The sequence below is a fragment of the Panthera leo genome, chromosome C1 (assembly GCF_018350215.1).
Source record: "Panthera leo isolate Ple1 chromosome C1, P.leo_Ple1_pat1.1, whole genome shotgun sequence".
Lineage (NCBI taxonomy): Eukaryota > Metazoa > Chordata > Mammalia > Carnivora > Felidae > Panthera > Panthera leo.
The window spans coordinates 202,302,142-202,317,461 of NC_056686.1; the positions used below are offsets into that span (position 1 = coordinate 202,302,142).

Below are 15,320 nucleotides of genomic sequence, written 5' to 3' on the forward strand. Positions count from 1 at the left end.
TCACCCACAGGGGGCAGCATCGAGCCACTCTGCACCAGCCCATTAATGCAGTGAGGGAAGAGGCTCACTCAGCATGGCCAATCCTGATTTTTTCAAGAGAGGCAGGAAATCCAGATTTCTTTTGTGTGTGAAAATCTCCTAGTTTCAGAGCTGGCAAATGAACACTGAGGGTCCAGCAAAGCAAGGCTGCACCCTCTGGCTTAGGTTTTCTGGGATTTGGAGAACATCACATATGGATTTACAGGCAAGGAACTCTGGTGTTCCCAGGGGCCGAGTTTGAGACCCCGGTGGGTGGGGTGCTGGGGTGTAGGGGCTTCTGGTGTTCTGCCTGAGCCTGTCGCTGAGGGAGGGAGGGAGGGCTTGGAGAGGGACTGAAAAGGCACGCCTTCATGACCTCAGTGTTGTCACCTTCCCTTCCTCACCCCACCCCTGTGTATTTCAGAGGCCCCTCGATTTGAGTCCATCATGGAGGACGTGGAGGTCGGGGCTGGGGAAACCGCACGCTTTGCTGTAGTGGTGGAGGGGAAACCACTGCCAGACATCATGTGGTACAAGGTCAGAGGGTGACAAAGGCCTCAGGGAGTCCTAGCATGGGGCTGGCTGGGAGCCTGAGGGTAAGGGAGGAGGGATTTCTGGACAGGAGGGGTCTTGGCAACCTTAGGAGGAGGGGAGCCTGGACAGAGAAGAACAAAGGTGCTGCCAGAGGTGTGGCTAGGAGAAGAAAACGGGACCCAGGGTGCCGTGTGACACTCGTGGGTGTTTCAGGAACCAGGGGACTAACTGGGTGGTGCAGGGCTATTACTGGGAAATAAAGTGGAGCCAGTTTCGGGTGCTGAAGGGAGCAAGGCCCCTGGGGCAGCGATAATATCGAGCCGTGGGGTAGGAGTGTTCCTGGCCCTTGAGGTAGGGCTGAGACTGGGTCTCAGTCATGGAGATAAAGGTGGGTCCCAGGTAGAGGTCAAGCCAGGCCTGGGCTGGAGGTGACAGCCAACTCTGCAGGACGAGGTGCTGCTGACCGAGAGTAGCCATGTGAGCTTCGTGTATGAAGAGAGCGAGTGCTCCCTGGTGGTGCTCAGCACAGGGACCCAGGATGGAGGCGTCTACACCTGCACTGCACGGAACCTGGCTGGCGAAGTCTCCTGCAAAGCAGAGTTGGCTGTGCGTTCAGGTGGGCTGGAGTGCGAAGGGAGAAAGGCAGAATGCTTATTCTCGGGAATGCCATGTGAGCCCCCAGCCAGGAACCACTCACCAGGCCCTTCCCTCTTAAACCACCACTGTCTTCCAGCCCGGCACCCCACGTCGGGCCCCCAACATTCCTGGTCCTCTTTTGTCTCCTTCATCTGCCTTGCCTGTCCCGGTCTCTGCCCTCGTTACTCTCTTGCCTTCCCCCACCTAACACTGGGCATCTCTTCCCCAGCCCAGACAGCCATGGAAGTAGAGGGGGCCGGGGAGGCCGAGGAACAGCGAGGAAGGAGACTCAGCGACTTCTATGACATCCATCAAGAGATCGGCAGGTGTGGGGCCGGGAGAGAGTGCCGAGCCTGGGAGCCAAGGGCGCCTGGGTCTGAGGCTAGGAGGCCTTGGAGAGCCAGGGCTACCTCGATGATGGAGCCCCTCACCTCCCTGTGTCGTCACCCAGGGGTGCCTTCTCCTACCTGCGGCGCGTGGTGGAGCGAAGCTCCGGCCTGGAGTTTGCAGCCAAGTTCATCCCCAGCCAGGCCAAGCCAAAGGCATCAGCATGGCGGGAAGCCCGGCTGCTGGCCCGGCTTCAGCACGACGGCGTCCTCTACTTCCATGAGGCCTTTGAGAGGCGTCGGGGACTGGTCATTGTCACCGAGCTGTATCCTGGGATAGGTTGGGCGGGTAGGGGACACGTGGCCAATTAGCAACATGTTTTATACTTCACAAAGTGGTCCCATTGACCTTTAGGAGGTACTGACCACCTATTAGGAAATGTTCCCATCGATGATTGGGAGTTCTGAAGACATCTTGTCAGAACTTTACAGAGTAGAGTCTGGAGACTTCTGCAAAAAACAACACTTTTTAGCTCCCCCCCACCCCTGTCTTTTAAATTTTTTTTTTTTTAATGTTTATTCTTTAGAGAGAGAGAGAGAGAGACAGAGACAGAGGATGAGCGGGGGAGGGGCAGAGAGAGAGAGAGGGGCACAGAATCTGAAGTAGGCTCCAGGCTCTGAGCTATCAGCACACAGCCTGATGCGGGGCTTGAACTCTTGAACTGCGAGATCATGACCTGTGCTGAAGTCAGACTCTCAACCATCCAAGCCACCCAGGCACCCCTTTTAGCTTAAACTTACATAGCATTTAGTGGGTGCCTGGCAGTGCTCCTAAGTTTTGCCAATATTAACCTATTTAATCCTCGTATATACCTATGTCATGGAATTTTTTTATCCCCATTTTACAGATGATAATACTGAAGTATAGAGAGATTAAGTAACTCATCCAAGGTCACATGGCTAACAAAAGGCGTGTACACGAAATACAGTACAATATATTCAAACTTTCGAAGTGACCCCATTTCAGATGAGCATCACGACTGGTTTTATTTGAAAGGTTGTTTTCATGAAGAATAGATTTTGCCCTTCCATGAGAGCTCTGTTTAAACAGAGGCACACTGTGATAAGGTGGTCAGCTTATCTCTCCCACTAGCAGGGTGACCATATCCTTCACACCAGCCTTCCAGTCTGCACTATAAGAGCCCAAACCTCAGAAAAATGACCATTTGTTAAATGTCACGGTCATTCTCAAAAAGAGGCAAGAAGTTCCATCCGTGGTCCACAAAATTCTGCTCTAACTTGGCCTTTTTAATTTTTTTTTTTTAACGTTTATTTATTTTTGAGACAGAGAGAGACACAGCATGAACGGGGGAGGGGCAGAAAGAGAGGGAGACACAGAATCGGAAGCAAGCTCCAGGCTCCGAGCCATCAGCCCAGAGCCCGACGCGGGGCTCGAACTCGCGGACCGCAAGATCATGACCTGAGCTGAAGTCGGACGCTTAACCGACTGAGCCACCCAGGCGCCCCTCTAACTTGGCCTTTTTAAATAGCTAACAGAGGGGTATGAGTGAAGATGTCATCCCCATTCTCCACCTGAGGGAACCTAGGCTCAGAGAGGTTGGGTGACTTGCCTGAGACCCCACAGCAAATGAGAGTTCAAGCAGGGTGGTCCCATCTATGCACCCAGATGATAGGGAAAGGGTGGAAACACAGAACTGGTATTACATATGCTTTAAGGGGAAAGAGAACTCTGTGCAGAGCCGGGATCTGACTTGAGCTCTAGGGGTAGAGGGCACTGCCCGGGGAGGGCCCAGGAGTTGGCCCTGCTGTCACTGTTCTCCTTGATCTGGGACATAGATGCACAGAGGAGCTGCTGGAGCGAATGGCCAGGAAACCCACCGTGTGTGAGTCTGAGGTGAGGGCAGTGGGTGGCAGGGGTCAGGTTGGGCACCCGTGGTTACCCACCTGAGCTCTGAGAATTGAGGGGTGGGTCCTGGGCATGCCGTCCATGCCCATGAATAGGCCAGGGGTGGTGGTGGAGAGGACTGTTAGGCAGGCAGGACCAGACTTCCCATGCTGGGACTTGCACAGTCCTCTGTAAATCTCAGTAGGCCCACTGGCCCCTACCTGTGTTGTTTCCCAGTCTTCCCCCCATAAACATGACTCAGATATTTCCCTCGGGAGGCGCCCCACCTCGACTCCATTTAGTCTCACTGCTGTCCCGCCATGGAGGGCTGTACAAATTGTACACTGCACAGTTCTACTTATTATAATGTAAATGGCTCCCTCCTATATTTGTGCTGTGCCCAACCTATACAGTTGTACTTGGAGACCCCAGATCTCAGGAACCCCAAACCTATGTTTCAGCTACCTCCACCAGCCGGCCATCTGAAGGCCACTTCTCAGGCATGGCCTGATCTCTTGCCACAGCTCTGGTGGTGAGCAAACCTAATACCCCACCCTTGCCCCCGCGGACTTTGGGCCTCCTGTTTCCACAGATCCGGGCCTACATGCAACAAGTGCTCGAGGGAATATGCTACCTGCACCAGAACCATGTGCTGCACTTGGATGTCAAGGTGAGGTGCAGGCGGGGGTGGGGAGCAGGCAGCCCCCGTGGGAGGCAGGCAGTGGGGCATCCCCCCCTCTTCACTCAGCTCCCATGCCTTCCCTTGTGTTCTGCAGCCTGAGAACCTGATGGTGTGGGATGGCGCAGAGGGTGAGGAGCAGGTGAGGATCTGTGACTTTGGGAATGCCCAGGAGCTGACTCCGGGAGAGCCCCAGTACTGCCAATACGGCACACCTGAGTTCGTGGCACCTGAGATTGTCAATCAGACCCCCGTGTCTGGAGTCACTGACATCTGGTAATGCTGGCATACTGGGCCGCGGGTGGGCCAGGGCCTCTTCCCTCAGTGCCGTGCTGGGGCCTTGCTCGCTGGCAGAGAGGAGCCTCACTAAGCCCAGATTCCTCCTCTGACAGTAGGTCTATTGACCATGTTTCTACCTGCCCCTCATCAGTCAGAGTTGACCCAGTCACTCAAGGCCTTAGCCCTCCCTGTCCGTCCTTGGCTCCTGATCTCCCCTAGGTGCGGCGACTTCCCCCTTTGTGGCCATCTTGCCTCCCCGCAGTGAGGGAGGCCAGCTCTTTGGCTCCCAGACTCCTCTGTGCTTCCTGGGCTGGCCCTGCCGTGACCCTTGACTCCTCCAGGGACCTTGAGACCTCTGGGTTGAGAGGCCTCCTGGAAGGAGGCATCCCTGTGCCCATTTGTCCCAGTGAGGACACTCCTCACTAGATTAGCGGTTGCAGAAAACCGCTCACTGCTAGTGGGAGGCGGGCTGTCCACTTACCCCTCGATTACTCTCTTTTCCCCACAGGCCTGTGGGCGTTGTTGCCTTCCTCTGGTAAGGACCCCTCTACACTACGGACCCCAGTTTCCAATGGTCTCCTAGCAGGCCCACCCCTAACATTTGCAGAGCCTGGGGCAGGAGAGCAGTTTAGGGCCTGCAGCCCACCCCTTCTCTTTCTCACCCCTGCACTGTCAGGGGCCTCACGTGCATGAACGTGGATGCCTCAGGCTGCGAGTCTAAGCTCTGTCTGCCACCACGCTCCTCCGTGAGGGGCGGTCATGCTAGCAGCATGCTTGGGAGGCTGGACAGAGAGAGGCCCGTGCAGGCTCAGTGCCATCTAGGCAGGGTATTATAAGGCCCTGAGTGTTCAGAACAGGCAGTAGAAGAAAGAGGCTCAGGCTCAGGGCGCATATCCCCTGGGCACAGACTCTTCACCTCAGGAACAGGCCGTGGCTGGAGGAGGGACAAAACAGGTCCTCTAAAGTATGGGTGCAGGGCCCACCTGGGTGCTCAGGTCTCAAAGCAGTACTGCCTCCTCACCTATTTGGCAGTGGGGGGTGGCGGCAGGACAGGCAAGAGTCTGAAAGACTGCCCTCTGTTTGGATTCACCCTGCCTCTGCCTTCCCCAGAGCCCCAGGGCCTCCACCTGTCCCCAGCCCCATGTCCCCACTGGCATCCCTCATAGTCTCTGCCTCAGCCCAGGGCCCCACCCACCTCTCATGCTGGCCCTCTCTGCCTCTGCAGTCTGACAGGAATCTCCCCATTTGTTGGAGAAAACGATCGGACGACATTGATGAACATTCGAAACTACAACGTGGCCTTCGAGGAGACCACATTTCTGAGCCTGAGCAGGGAGGCCCGGGGCTTCCTCATCAAAGTGCTGGTGCAGGACCGGCTGTGAGTACAGGGTCCTGGGGAGCCCCCCACCCCTCAGAGTCCCCTCATGCCTGTCCCCCACTCCTGACCCAGCCTCTGCCCTTAGATGTTCAGTCTCTCAACTCCTTACAGGCCCTGTTTGCCCATGTGTTGACTGGCTCTCTGAATGAGTGATGGAGCCCTTCTTAACCTTCATTCCTTTACAGGAGGCCTACCGCAGAGGAGACCCTAGAACATCCTTGGTTCAAAGTGAGTCTCTTGCAAAGTTGTGGTAGAAGAGGTGGGGGGAGAGAACATTATTAACAGCTCCATTTACTGAGTACCTACTGTGTGCAGTATAGTCTGCGAGAGGCAATTTATAACCATATGGTCTGTTAGCCTCACAATAGCTCTGCATGGAAAGACATTATTACTCCTGTTTTGCTAATAAGCAAAGTCATCAGGGTTTTTCCTGGCTCTCAAGACCAGCCCTGGTCCTCCTCACTCCTGTGTGTCTGCCTCTGTCCCGCCCTGCGGTTGGTGGGTGGCCCGGCTAGACCGGTCTCTTGGTTTTGAGCTCTGTGTGGCCAGAACTCTCACTCATTGATCTTCAAACCCCAGCACCACAGGGCAGAGGGGTGGAGTTCAGCATATGACCCAGAAAGAGTGACTGAATAAACCATCCATTGAGTGTTATGCTGGGTCAACTGAAGGTTGAGGTCATTCTGGTATCTGTCCTTGGATTATGAGCCTTGTCTCTCAGATCATAAATGAGCTCTTTTCAGACACCTGGGTGGGAGACTGAGGGAAATATCTGTCTCCGCCTGGCCCACCAAAGCTCCAGATGTCTGGGACGCCGGCTCTGCGTGAGACAGGTGGTGAGCTGGGGAGTGGAGCCCAGGCCAGGGGCCCAAGTGCAGGCTCCTGAGGGCAGCCAATGTGCCAAGACGGTGTAAGAGCCCTGGCGTAAGCCCCAAACCCACACGAAGAGCCACTGACTTTCCACTTAGGTTCAGGGATTTTGTCATACGTAGGCACCTTGGCTGTGGGAGCCGTGACAGATCTAAGGGGAAGGGACCCCTAGGAACCCAGACTCAATGCTGCCCAGTCCACTGTCCCCTGCTGTGGACTTTGCCTCTCTGTTGCCAAACCTTGAGGGTCTAGGTTGACAGAGGACTTTTCCTCAGGCCCTCTTTCCTGGGTTTGCAGACACAGGCCAAGGGCGCAGAGGTGAGCACGGATCACTTAAAGCTGTTCCTCTCCAGGCGGAGGTGGCAGGTGAGTTTGCCTGGGCCCTGCCTCTGTGCCTTCCACCTTTTCGCTCCGCAGTTTTTCTCCTGAACCCTGCCTTGTTTCTATCACGTGCCCTCGCTCCCCACTCGTCTGTCTTCATCTACTTTTTATTCTCTCAACCCCCAGTTTCACTCCCGTTCCCCAACCCTCCGCCTGCCTGGGGTCTTCTCCCCTGGGGCTGACGTGGGCTTGAGTGGGTCAGTCTGGCCCCGGGGGCCCCTCTCAGGTCTGACTCTAGTACCTTGTCTCCAGCGCTCCCAGATCAGCTACAAGTGCCACCTGGTGCTGCGCCCCATCCCTGAGCTGCTGCGGGCACCCCCAGAGCGGGTGTGGGTAGCCATACCCAGAAGACCACCCCCCAGTGGGGGGCTCTCGTCTTCCTCTGACTCTGAGGAGGAAGAGCTGGAGGAGCTGCCCTCAGTGCCCCGGCCACTGCAGCCTGAGTTCTCGGGTTCCCGGGTGTCCCTCACCGACATTCCCACTGAGGATGAGGCCCTGGGCGCCCCAGAGGCTGGCACGGCCACCCCCATGGACTGGCAGGAGGAGGGAAGGGCCCCCTCTCAGGACCAGGAGGCCCCCAGCCCTCAGGCCCTCCCCTCCCCAGGCCAGGAGCCCCAAGCTGGGTCCAGCCCCCAGCGGAAAGAGCTCCGGAGGGGCACCTCTGCCGAGAGTGCCCTGCCCCGGGCCGGGCCGAGGGAGCCGGGCCGGGGCCTGCACAAGGCAGCCTCTGTGGAGCTGCCACAGCGCCGAAGCCCCAGCCCGGGCGCCACCCGCCTGACCCGGGGAGGCCTGGGTGAGGGTGAGTATGCCCAGAGGCTGCAGGCCCTGCGCCAGCGGCTGTTGCGGGGAGGCCCTGAGGATGGCAAGGTCAGTGGCCTCAGGGGCCCCCTGCTAGAGAGCCTGGGGGACCGTGCCCGGGATCCCCGGCTGGCACGGGCTGCCTCCAGCGAGGCAGCCCCTCGACACCAGCCCCCACCTGAGACCCGGGGCCTGCAGAAGAGTAGCAGCTTCTCACAGGGAGAGGCGGAGCCCCGGGGCAGGCACCGCCGTGCTGGGGCGCCCCTCGAGATCCCCGTGGCCAGGCTTGGGGCCCGCAGGCTACAGGAGTCTCCCTCCTTGTCTGCCCTCAGTGAGGCCCAACCACCCAGCCCTGCGAGGCCCAGCGCCCCCAAATCCAGTGTCCCCAAGTCTTTGAAACCTCCTACCACCACACCCAGTGATGCCCCGCAGCCCTTGGCACCCCAGCCTGCCCAAGAGAAGGCCCCAGAGTCCACGCCGGAGCCGGTCCCAGCCCCCAAGCCCACACAGCCCTCTGTGACTCCGCAAACCCCAGTGGCCCCCCTCACACCTTATGCCCAGATCATGCAGTCGCTCCAGCTGTCAGGTCACACGACGGGCCCCCTGCAGAGCCCTGGGGCATCTCCATCAGAGCCCAGACCCCACCCTGCTGTGTTTGCCCGGGTGGCCTCCCCACCTCCGGGAGCCTCCGAGAAGCGCGTGCCTTCAGCCGGGGCGCCCCCAGTGCTAGCCGAGAAAGCCCGGGTGCCCACAGTGCCCCGCAGGCCAGGTAGCAGTCTCAGTAGCAGCATCGAGAACCTAGAGTCAGAGGCTGTATTCGAGGCCAAGTTCAAGCGCAGCCGTGAGTCGCCCCTGTCGCGGGGGCTGCGATTGCTGAGCCGCTCGCGCTCAGAGGAACGCGGCCCGTTTCGCGGGGCCCAGGAGGAGGACGGCATGTACCGGCCCAGCCCGGCAGGAACGCCACTGGAGCTGGTGCGACGGCCGGAGCGTTCCCGCTCCGTGCAAGACCTCAGGGCGGTCGGGGAGCCGGGCCTCGTCCGCCGCCTCTCGCTGTCGCTGTCCCAGCGTCTGCGGCGGACCCCGCCCGCGCAGCGCCACCCAGCCTGGGAGGCCCGCGGTGGGGACGGGGAGAGCTCGGAGGGCGGCAGCTCGGCGCGGGGCTCCCCGGTGCTGGCCGTGCGCAGGAGGCTCAGCTCCACGCTCGAGCGGCTGTCCAGCCGGTTGCAGCGCAGCGGCAGCAGTGAGGACTCAGGGGGCGCATCGGGTCGCAGCACGCCGCTGTTTGGACGGCTGCGCAGGGCCACGTCGGAGGGCGAGAGTCTGCGGCGCTTCGGCCTCGCACACAACCAGCTGGCGGCCCAGGCCGGCGCCAGCACGCCTTCCGCAGAGTCCCTGGGCTCCGAGGCCAGCGCTACGTCCGGCTCCTCGGGTGAGGGACAGGGGCAGAGTGGCCGGTAAATGTGTGAACACGTGCGGGTGGGGGGTGGGGTGGAGCTGTGATGACAGGTGCAGAGCCCGGAAGAGGGTGGGAGGGCTGGAGGGAGGCTCTGGGAGGAGGAGCTGGAGGTCCTGGAGAGGGGGCTGAGGCTGGTTTGGGAGCAGGCTGCGTTGGGGGCTAGAAGTTCTCTACTTCCCTGGGCTGAGGGCCTCAGGGAGGTGGGAGCTTTCTGGCACTGGTTGGGCCAGGGCTTACGGTGGCCTGGGTCTTCACAGCTCCTGGGGAAAGCCGGAGGCGGCTTCGCTGGGGCTTCTCTCGGCTGCGAAAGGACAAGGGGTTATCACAGCCAAACCTCTCTGCCAGTGCCCAGGAGGATTTGGGTCACCAGTATGTGCGCAGTGAGTCAGGTAATAGAGGCCTGCTGGGTGAGTAGCCCCCTCCCTGCCTCAGGAGCGGTCATAGCTGGGTGGAGCCCACCTTGAGGATGCTGGGCAGTAGTGGAAGGGACCCAGAGTCGGGAGAACAACAATAACAATAGCATTAACTGATCCTGTTGACTAGTAATGCTGAATGTCCTAGTAAGTGCTTTACAAGCGCTGCCTCATCTAACCTTCCCACGTTGTTTAGGAACTGTTCTTATCATCATCCCTATTTTATGGGTGAGGAAACAGGTTTAGCCATGCTAGCCGAGAGTTGGACTGCACGGTCCTCTGTAGCCAGAACCCAGAGGTGGCTTTGGGACACCGTACTTATGCCTCTCTTTGGCTAGCCTCCCCCTCCAAATGTGTGTATGTACAAAGACATTCTTTTTCTCCCAGCCCAGCGGCCCACAATCTGGACTGTGCCCCCAATTCTCTACTCCTCCAGAGCCCTGAACACCCTCGCTGCCCCTTCCTGTCCTCCCTGCCCCCACAGAAGGCACTTGTGTGGGGACAAGCAGTCTTCAGGGCTCTTTGCTGAGGGGTGGGGGACTTGGCATATGCCCTGGTCTGTTTCTCTGCCCAAGTATCCTGGGGCTGCAGGGAGAGAGGTATTTTCCACCTGGGGTCACCCCAGTTCCCCACCAGAAAAGGGCTCGTTCCTCAAGGACCCCAGACAAAGGCTTTTGGGGGGAGGGCAGCTTTTCCAGACCAGCACGCAGAAAAGAGCAGGCCCACCAAACCCTGCTGTGTGCGGGATCTGTATCAGTCACCGCTCCGATCTTCCCCAGTTTCCTGATAAAACTCCTCAGCACCGTTCCAGCCGTGCCTCCGCTGGGCGCAGGGTGACTGTGTCCATCTTTGGCCAGGGGAGCTGGGGTGTCTTTCTTAAGGCAGCAGGGCCTATAGTGAGCAAAGGGGAGGGAAGGAGGCCAGCCGGTGGGGGCAGGGGTGGAAGAGGCAGGGAAAGAGAGATAAGCCAGCACTGAGGCCCAGGGACAGCTGATTCCTTCCCACTGGGGCTTCTCTCCCAGCTGCATTTTGCTTGTGCAGCTGATTTTCTGCCGAGGCAGTGTCCCCTTACCTCATCCTCTGCCCCCTCCCTGCAGGAAGAAGGCTATCCCCCATCCACTTTACCAACTAGGGCTGGCCTCTGCGGGAATGGAGGTGGGGCTGGCAGGGCTGAGCTGGGGTCACCTTTCACGTCTCCTCCTGGCCCCCCTCCCTCTCCCCTCTCCCCAGTACCCTCACTTGGCCTGGAGGTGGCCACTGATGAAACTATATTTACTTTGCATTGTTGGCGCCTCGGTGTGGGACCCCTCCTAGGGAATACTGGGGTATAGTGTGAAAGGAGGGGTCATGCTGGCTCTCCTGATATCCACTCTGGCTGATCATCCCTCCCCTATGCAGCTCATCCCCACCTCTGCTCCCTCCTGGTTCTTTAGACAGGCAGCAGCTGGGGCTCACAGGGGTATCGACCCCTCAGCTCTCTTCCCACATGAAAAATGTGCCCCATACCCCACCCCGCACTGGTCTCGACCAGATTGGGATTTTTCTAAAGAGACTTTCCAGGGAGCAGGAATGCAAATCCTCAGGACACCAAGGAGCCACAGGCAGGCTGTACAGCGGCAAAGACCTTGACCCATCCACAGCCCAGGCTTGGACACACTCACCAGCCAGCTATGAAGCCAGCTTTGCTGAAACAGCCTATTTCTCTGGGGGTCTGGCCTTAGCTCCTCTACTGGGCATGTCAACGGGATAGTAATCCTGACAACAATAAAAACTAACATTTGTGAGCACTTATTACATGTTAGATACATGCTAAGCACTTTCCATACCTCTTTTAATTCTCACAGCCTAGGAGCTTTGTGTTAGGATTTTCCTCGATTTACAGACAAAACATGGTCCAAGGTCATACAGATACTGTCTCTTGTCCCTGAAGAAGCTCTCACTACTTAGCTGACCCGAAGGAATATATATGAGGTCTGAGACCGTGTGCCCAGACCCCAGGTGGGGTAAGGGGCCGGGGAGGCTGACACACTTCCGGGGTTTGCCCCGTTTGCCTTGACTTTGGATCTTTCGAGATGATGCGTTTTGATTGAACGTAATGTTCAATCTCAGCAGTCTGTGCCCAAGTCACTGGCTCCTCTCACTTGCCCTGTGGTGCCCCACAGGAGTGGGTATTTCAAAATCTTAATCAGCATAGTGTTCCAATATTTGTTTTTCCTTTATTTAACAGATGCTTACAGAACACTTACTTAGTTCCAGGCCCCACTCCAAGCGCTTTACAAACATTATGAGGTAGCTCCCAAGCATCTTCAATAGTCAACGAAAGAAAAAGCTAGTTCTACACCCAGAGGAGGTGATACCCTAAAGAAAATTCTCAAAGGCATGGTGTTGGGGTTCTCCTTCCCACATCTGACTGGGAAGGGACAACTTTTCACTCTGCTTCCTGCTGGCAGCCCCCGCTCTCACACACATCTTCCCTTCCCTCCTTGGTAAGTGAGCTGGGGTTCCTGCAGACCCATGGCTGTCTTTGTCCTCCCTGCAGATTTCCCTCCGGTCTTCCACATCAAACTCAAGGACCAGGTGCTGCTGGAGGGAGAGGCAGCCACCCTGCTCTGTCTGCCAGCGGCCTGCCCTGCACCCCACATCTCCTGGATGAAAGGTAAGGAGAACACTCCTGTCACAGACAGCGGGCAGGCAAGTGGTCCCACAGCCAGGGGATGCTCAGGGGAGGTGGTAACTGGGGAGGGGGGCCTGGAGCCGTCTCACTCAGCAGCCCCCTCTGCTCTTCCCGGCCCGCAGACAAACAGTCCCTGCGATCAGAGCCCTCAGTGATCATCGTGTCCTGTAAAGATGGACGGCAGCTGCTAAGCATCCCCCGGGTGGGCAAGCGACATGCTGGGCTCTATGAGTGCTCGGCCACCAATGTCCTGGGCAGCATCACCAGCTCCTGTACCGTGGCTGTGGCCCGTGAGCTAGGGGCAGGGACTGAGGGGGGCAGCGATGGCACGTGGTGGGCTAGGGTTTGAGGGTCCCTAAGCTGGGGCACAGGGGCTCACTGGGGCTCCCTTCCTCTTGCCAGGCATCCCAGGAAAGTTAGCTCCTCCTGAGGTGCCCCAGACCTACCAGGACACGGCACTGGTGCTCTGGAAGCCAGGAGATAGCCGGGCACCTTGCACATACACGCTGGAGCGGCGGGTGGATGGTGAGGGACGGGGCAGGCTGGCGGAAGAGGGGAGCTGGGAGGTGCACGGGTCCCGGGAGACAGTTGCCCTCCCTGGCTCCTCACAGATAGCCCTGGGAGCTTGGGCCACCCCTTCTGTGGCCTCAGCCCCTCCCCCATGCTGCCCTACAGGGGAGTCTGCCTGGCACCCTGTGAGCTCAGGCATCCCTGACTGTTACTACAACGTGACCCACCTGCCAATCGGTGTGACCGTGAGATTCCGTGTGGCCTGTGCCAACCGTGCTGGGCAAGGGCCTTTCAGCAACCCTTCCGAGAAGGTCATCGTCAGGGGCACACAAGGTCAGTGGGACAGGACGGGGGGTGGCCAGAGAACTATGGTTTTGCCCCGGGGGTACCATGGTGATGATTTTCTTTCTCTCCACTTAGATTCCTCAGTTCTGCCATCTGCTGCTCACCAAGACGCCCCTGTTACCTCAGGGCCAGCCAGGGCCCCGCCTCCTCACTCTCCTACCTCACTGGCCCCATCCCAGACTCCCACCCCAGCTCCTGCTCCCCCAGCCCCTCAGTCAGCCGCTCTCAGCCCCTCATGTCCCCCAACACCCCCCAGTCAGGCCTTGTCCTCCCTCAAGGCCGTGGGTCCACCACCCCAAACCCCCCCACGAAAGCACAGAGGCCTGCAGGCTGCCCAGCAAGCAGAGCCCGCCCCACCCAGTGCCCAGGCCACCCCAAGTGAGCCCAAGTCTTCCATCCCTGACACTGGGACCCCAACCCCAGCCTCCACCCCTCAAGGGGTTAAACCAGCGTCTTCCTCTACTCCCCTGTATATGGTGACCTCCTTTGTGTCTGCACCCCCAGCCCCTGAGCCCCCAGCCCCCGAGCCCCCTCCCGAGCCCACCAAGGTGACTGTGCGAAGCCTCAGCCCGGCCAAGGAGGTGGTCACCTCCCCTGTGGGTGGTCCCCCCAGCTCTCCTGGGCCAGAGGGCACCGCTCTTCGACAGGGGCCCCCTCAGAAACCCTACACCTTCCTAGAGGAGAAGGCCAGGCAAGTGGGTCTGGGGAAGGGACAGAGGACGGAGTGGGGAGTGGATGGGATGTAGGGAACAGCAATTCAGAGAGAAGATCAGGTTGCCCTGGGCAGGGTTGGGGAGGGACTGAGATCTGGGTGCCTGGCATATTAAATTCAGATTTTCTCTGCCAGGCACTGTGCTAAGCTCTTTAATCATATGATACCATTTAATCTTCACAACCCTGAGAGACAGACAGAGACTGCATTATTATCATCAGCCGTTTCACAGATAGGAAAACTGAGGTTGGACAGGTTATGGGATTTGCCTGAGGCACAGAGCCAGTAAGTGGCAGAGCTGAGACTCCCATCCAGGCTCCTAGGATTGAACTTCAGAGGCCACGCTCAGAACCATTGCATACTTGCTGCTGGGGGTCCCTGCTTCCCCGACCTCCTCTTCTCTGATCATGTGGTGTCCCCCCCCATACACACATAGGGGCCGCTTCGGTGTAGTGCGTGCATGCCGGGAGAACGCCACCGGGCGGACATTCGTGGCCAAGATCGTGCCCTACGCGGCTGAGGGCAAGCGGCGCGTCCTGCAGGAGTACGAAGTGCTGCGGACATTGCACCACGAACGGCTCATGTCCCTGCACGAGGCCTACATCACCCCGCGTTACCTTGTGCTCATCGCTGAGAGCTGCGGGAACCGGGAGCTCCTCTGTGGGCTCAGCGACAGGTAACCCGGCGACCTGGGGGAGCAGGGAGCAAGTGGGGGCAGCTGAGCTGGATGTCACCTGCTCCGCCCGGGCCCCCCCAGGTTCCGGTATTCAGAGGACGATGTGGCCACCTATGTGGTGCAGCTGCTACAAGGCCTGGACTACCTCCACGGCCGCCACGTGCTGCACCTGGACATCAAGCCTGACAACCTGCTGCTGGCCCCTGACAACGCCCTCAAGATTGTGGACTTCGGCAGTGCCCAGCCCTACAACCCCCAGGCCCTGCGGCCCCTTGGCCACCGCACAGGCACGCTGGAGTTCATGGGTGAGGGCGTCATGCCAGCCGGGGGTTGGGGTGCTACCAGAGGGGTGGAAGCCGGGGCTCACTCTGCTTCACTCACGTATGTGCCATTTATTGAGTGCTTATTATATGTGAGCAACGAATTCGGTTCTTTCCATGCATTTTCTCTCTTTTCTTAAGTTTATTTTTTCTGAGAGAGAGAGAGAACACGAGAGCATGGGTTGGGGAGGGGCAGAGAGAGGGGGAGAGAGAGAATCCCAAGCAAGCCCCACACTGTCAGCACAGAGCCTGATGCGGGGTTTGAACTCACGAATCATGAGATCATGACCTGAGTGAAATCAACAGTCAGCCGCTTAACTGACTGAGCCACCCAGACACCCGCCATGGATGATATTTTCAGTAGCCCTAGAGATTGGCATAACATTACCCCCATTTTACAGACGAAACA

The 15,320-nt window shown here is 58.5% G+C and overlaps 1 protein-coding gene across 1 annotated transcript in view; it reads left to right on the forward strand.

The window, feature by feature from the left end:
* The window catches only part of SPEG (striated muscle enriched protein kinase), a 49,611-nt gene that overhangs the window by 31,655 nt on the left and 2,636 nt on the right, over positions 1-15,320 (forward strand). The window contains exons 21-40 of the mRNA XM_042950234.1: positions 443-555; positions 1,000-1,168; positions 1,418-1,514; positions 1,640-1,840; positions 3,372-3,429; positions 4,013-4,090; positions 4,197-4,375; positions 4,887-4,913; positions 5,604-5,756; positions 5,942-5,984; positions 6,924-6,992; positions 7,260-9,234; positions 9,519-9,650; positions 12,214-12,330; positions 12,471-12,638; positions 12,751-12,873; positions 13,024-13,191; positions 13,279-13,894; positions 14,352-14,591; positions 14,673-14,896. Of these exons, the coding sequence (XP_042806168.1) occupies positions 443-555; positions 1,000-1,168; positions 1,418-1,514; positions 1,640-1,840; positions 3,372-3,429; positions 4,013-4,090; positions 4,197-4,375; positions 4,887-4,913; positions 5,604-5,756; positions 5,942-5,984; positions 6,924-6,992; positions 7,260-9,234; positions 9,519-9,650; positions 12,214-12,330; positions 12,471-12,638; positions 12,751-12,873; positions 13,024-13,191; positions 13,279-13,894; positions 14,352-14,591; positions 14,673-14,896 (4,950 nt within the window). The remainder of the gene's footprint in view (positions 1-442; positions 556-999; positions 1,169-1,417; positions 1,515-1,639; positions 1,841-3,371; positions 3,430-4,012; positions 4,091-4,196; positions 4,376-4,886; positions 4,914-5,603; positions 5,757-5,941; positions 5,985-6,923; positions 6,993-7,259; positions 9,235-9,518; positions 9,651-12,213; positions 12,331-12,470; positions 12,639-12,750; positions 12,874-13,023; positions 13,192-13,278; positions 13,895-14,351; positions 14,592-14,672; positions 14,897-15,320) is intronic.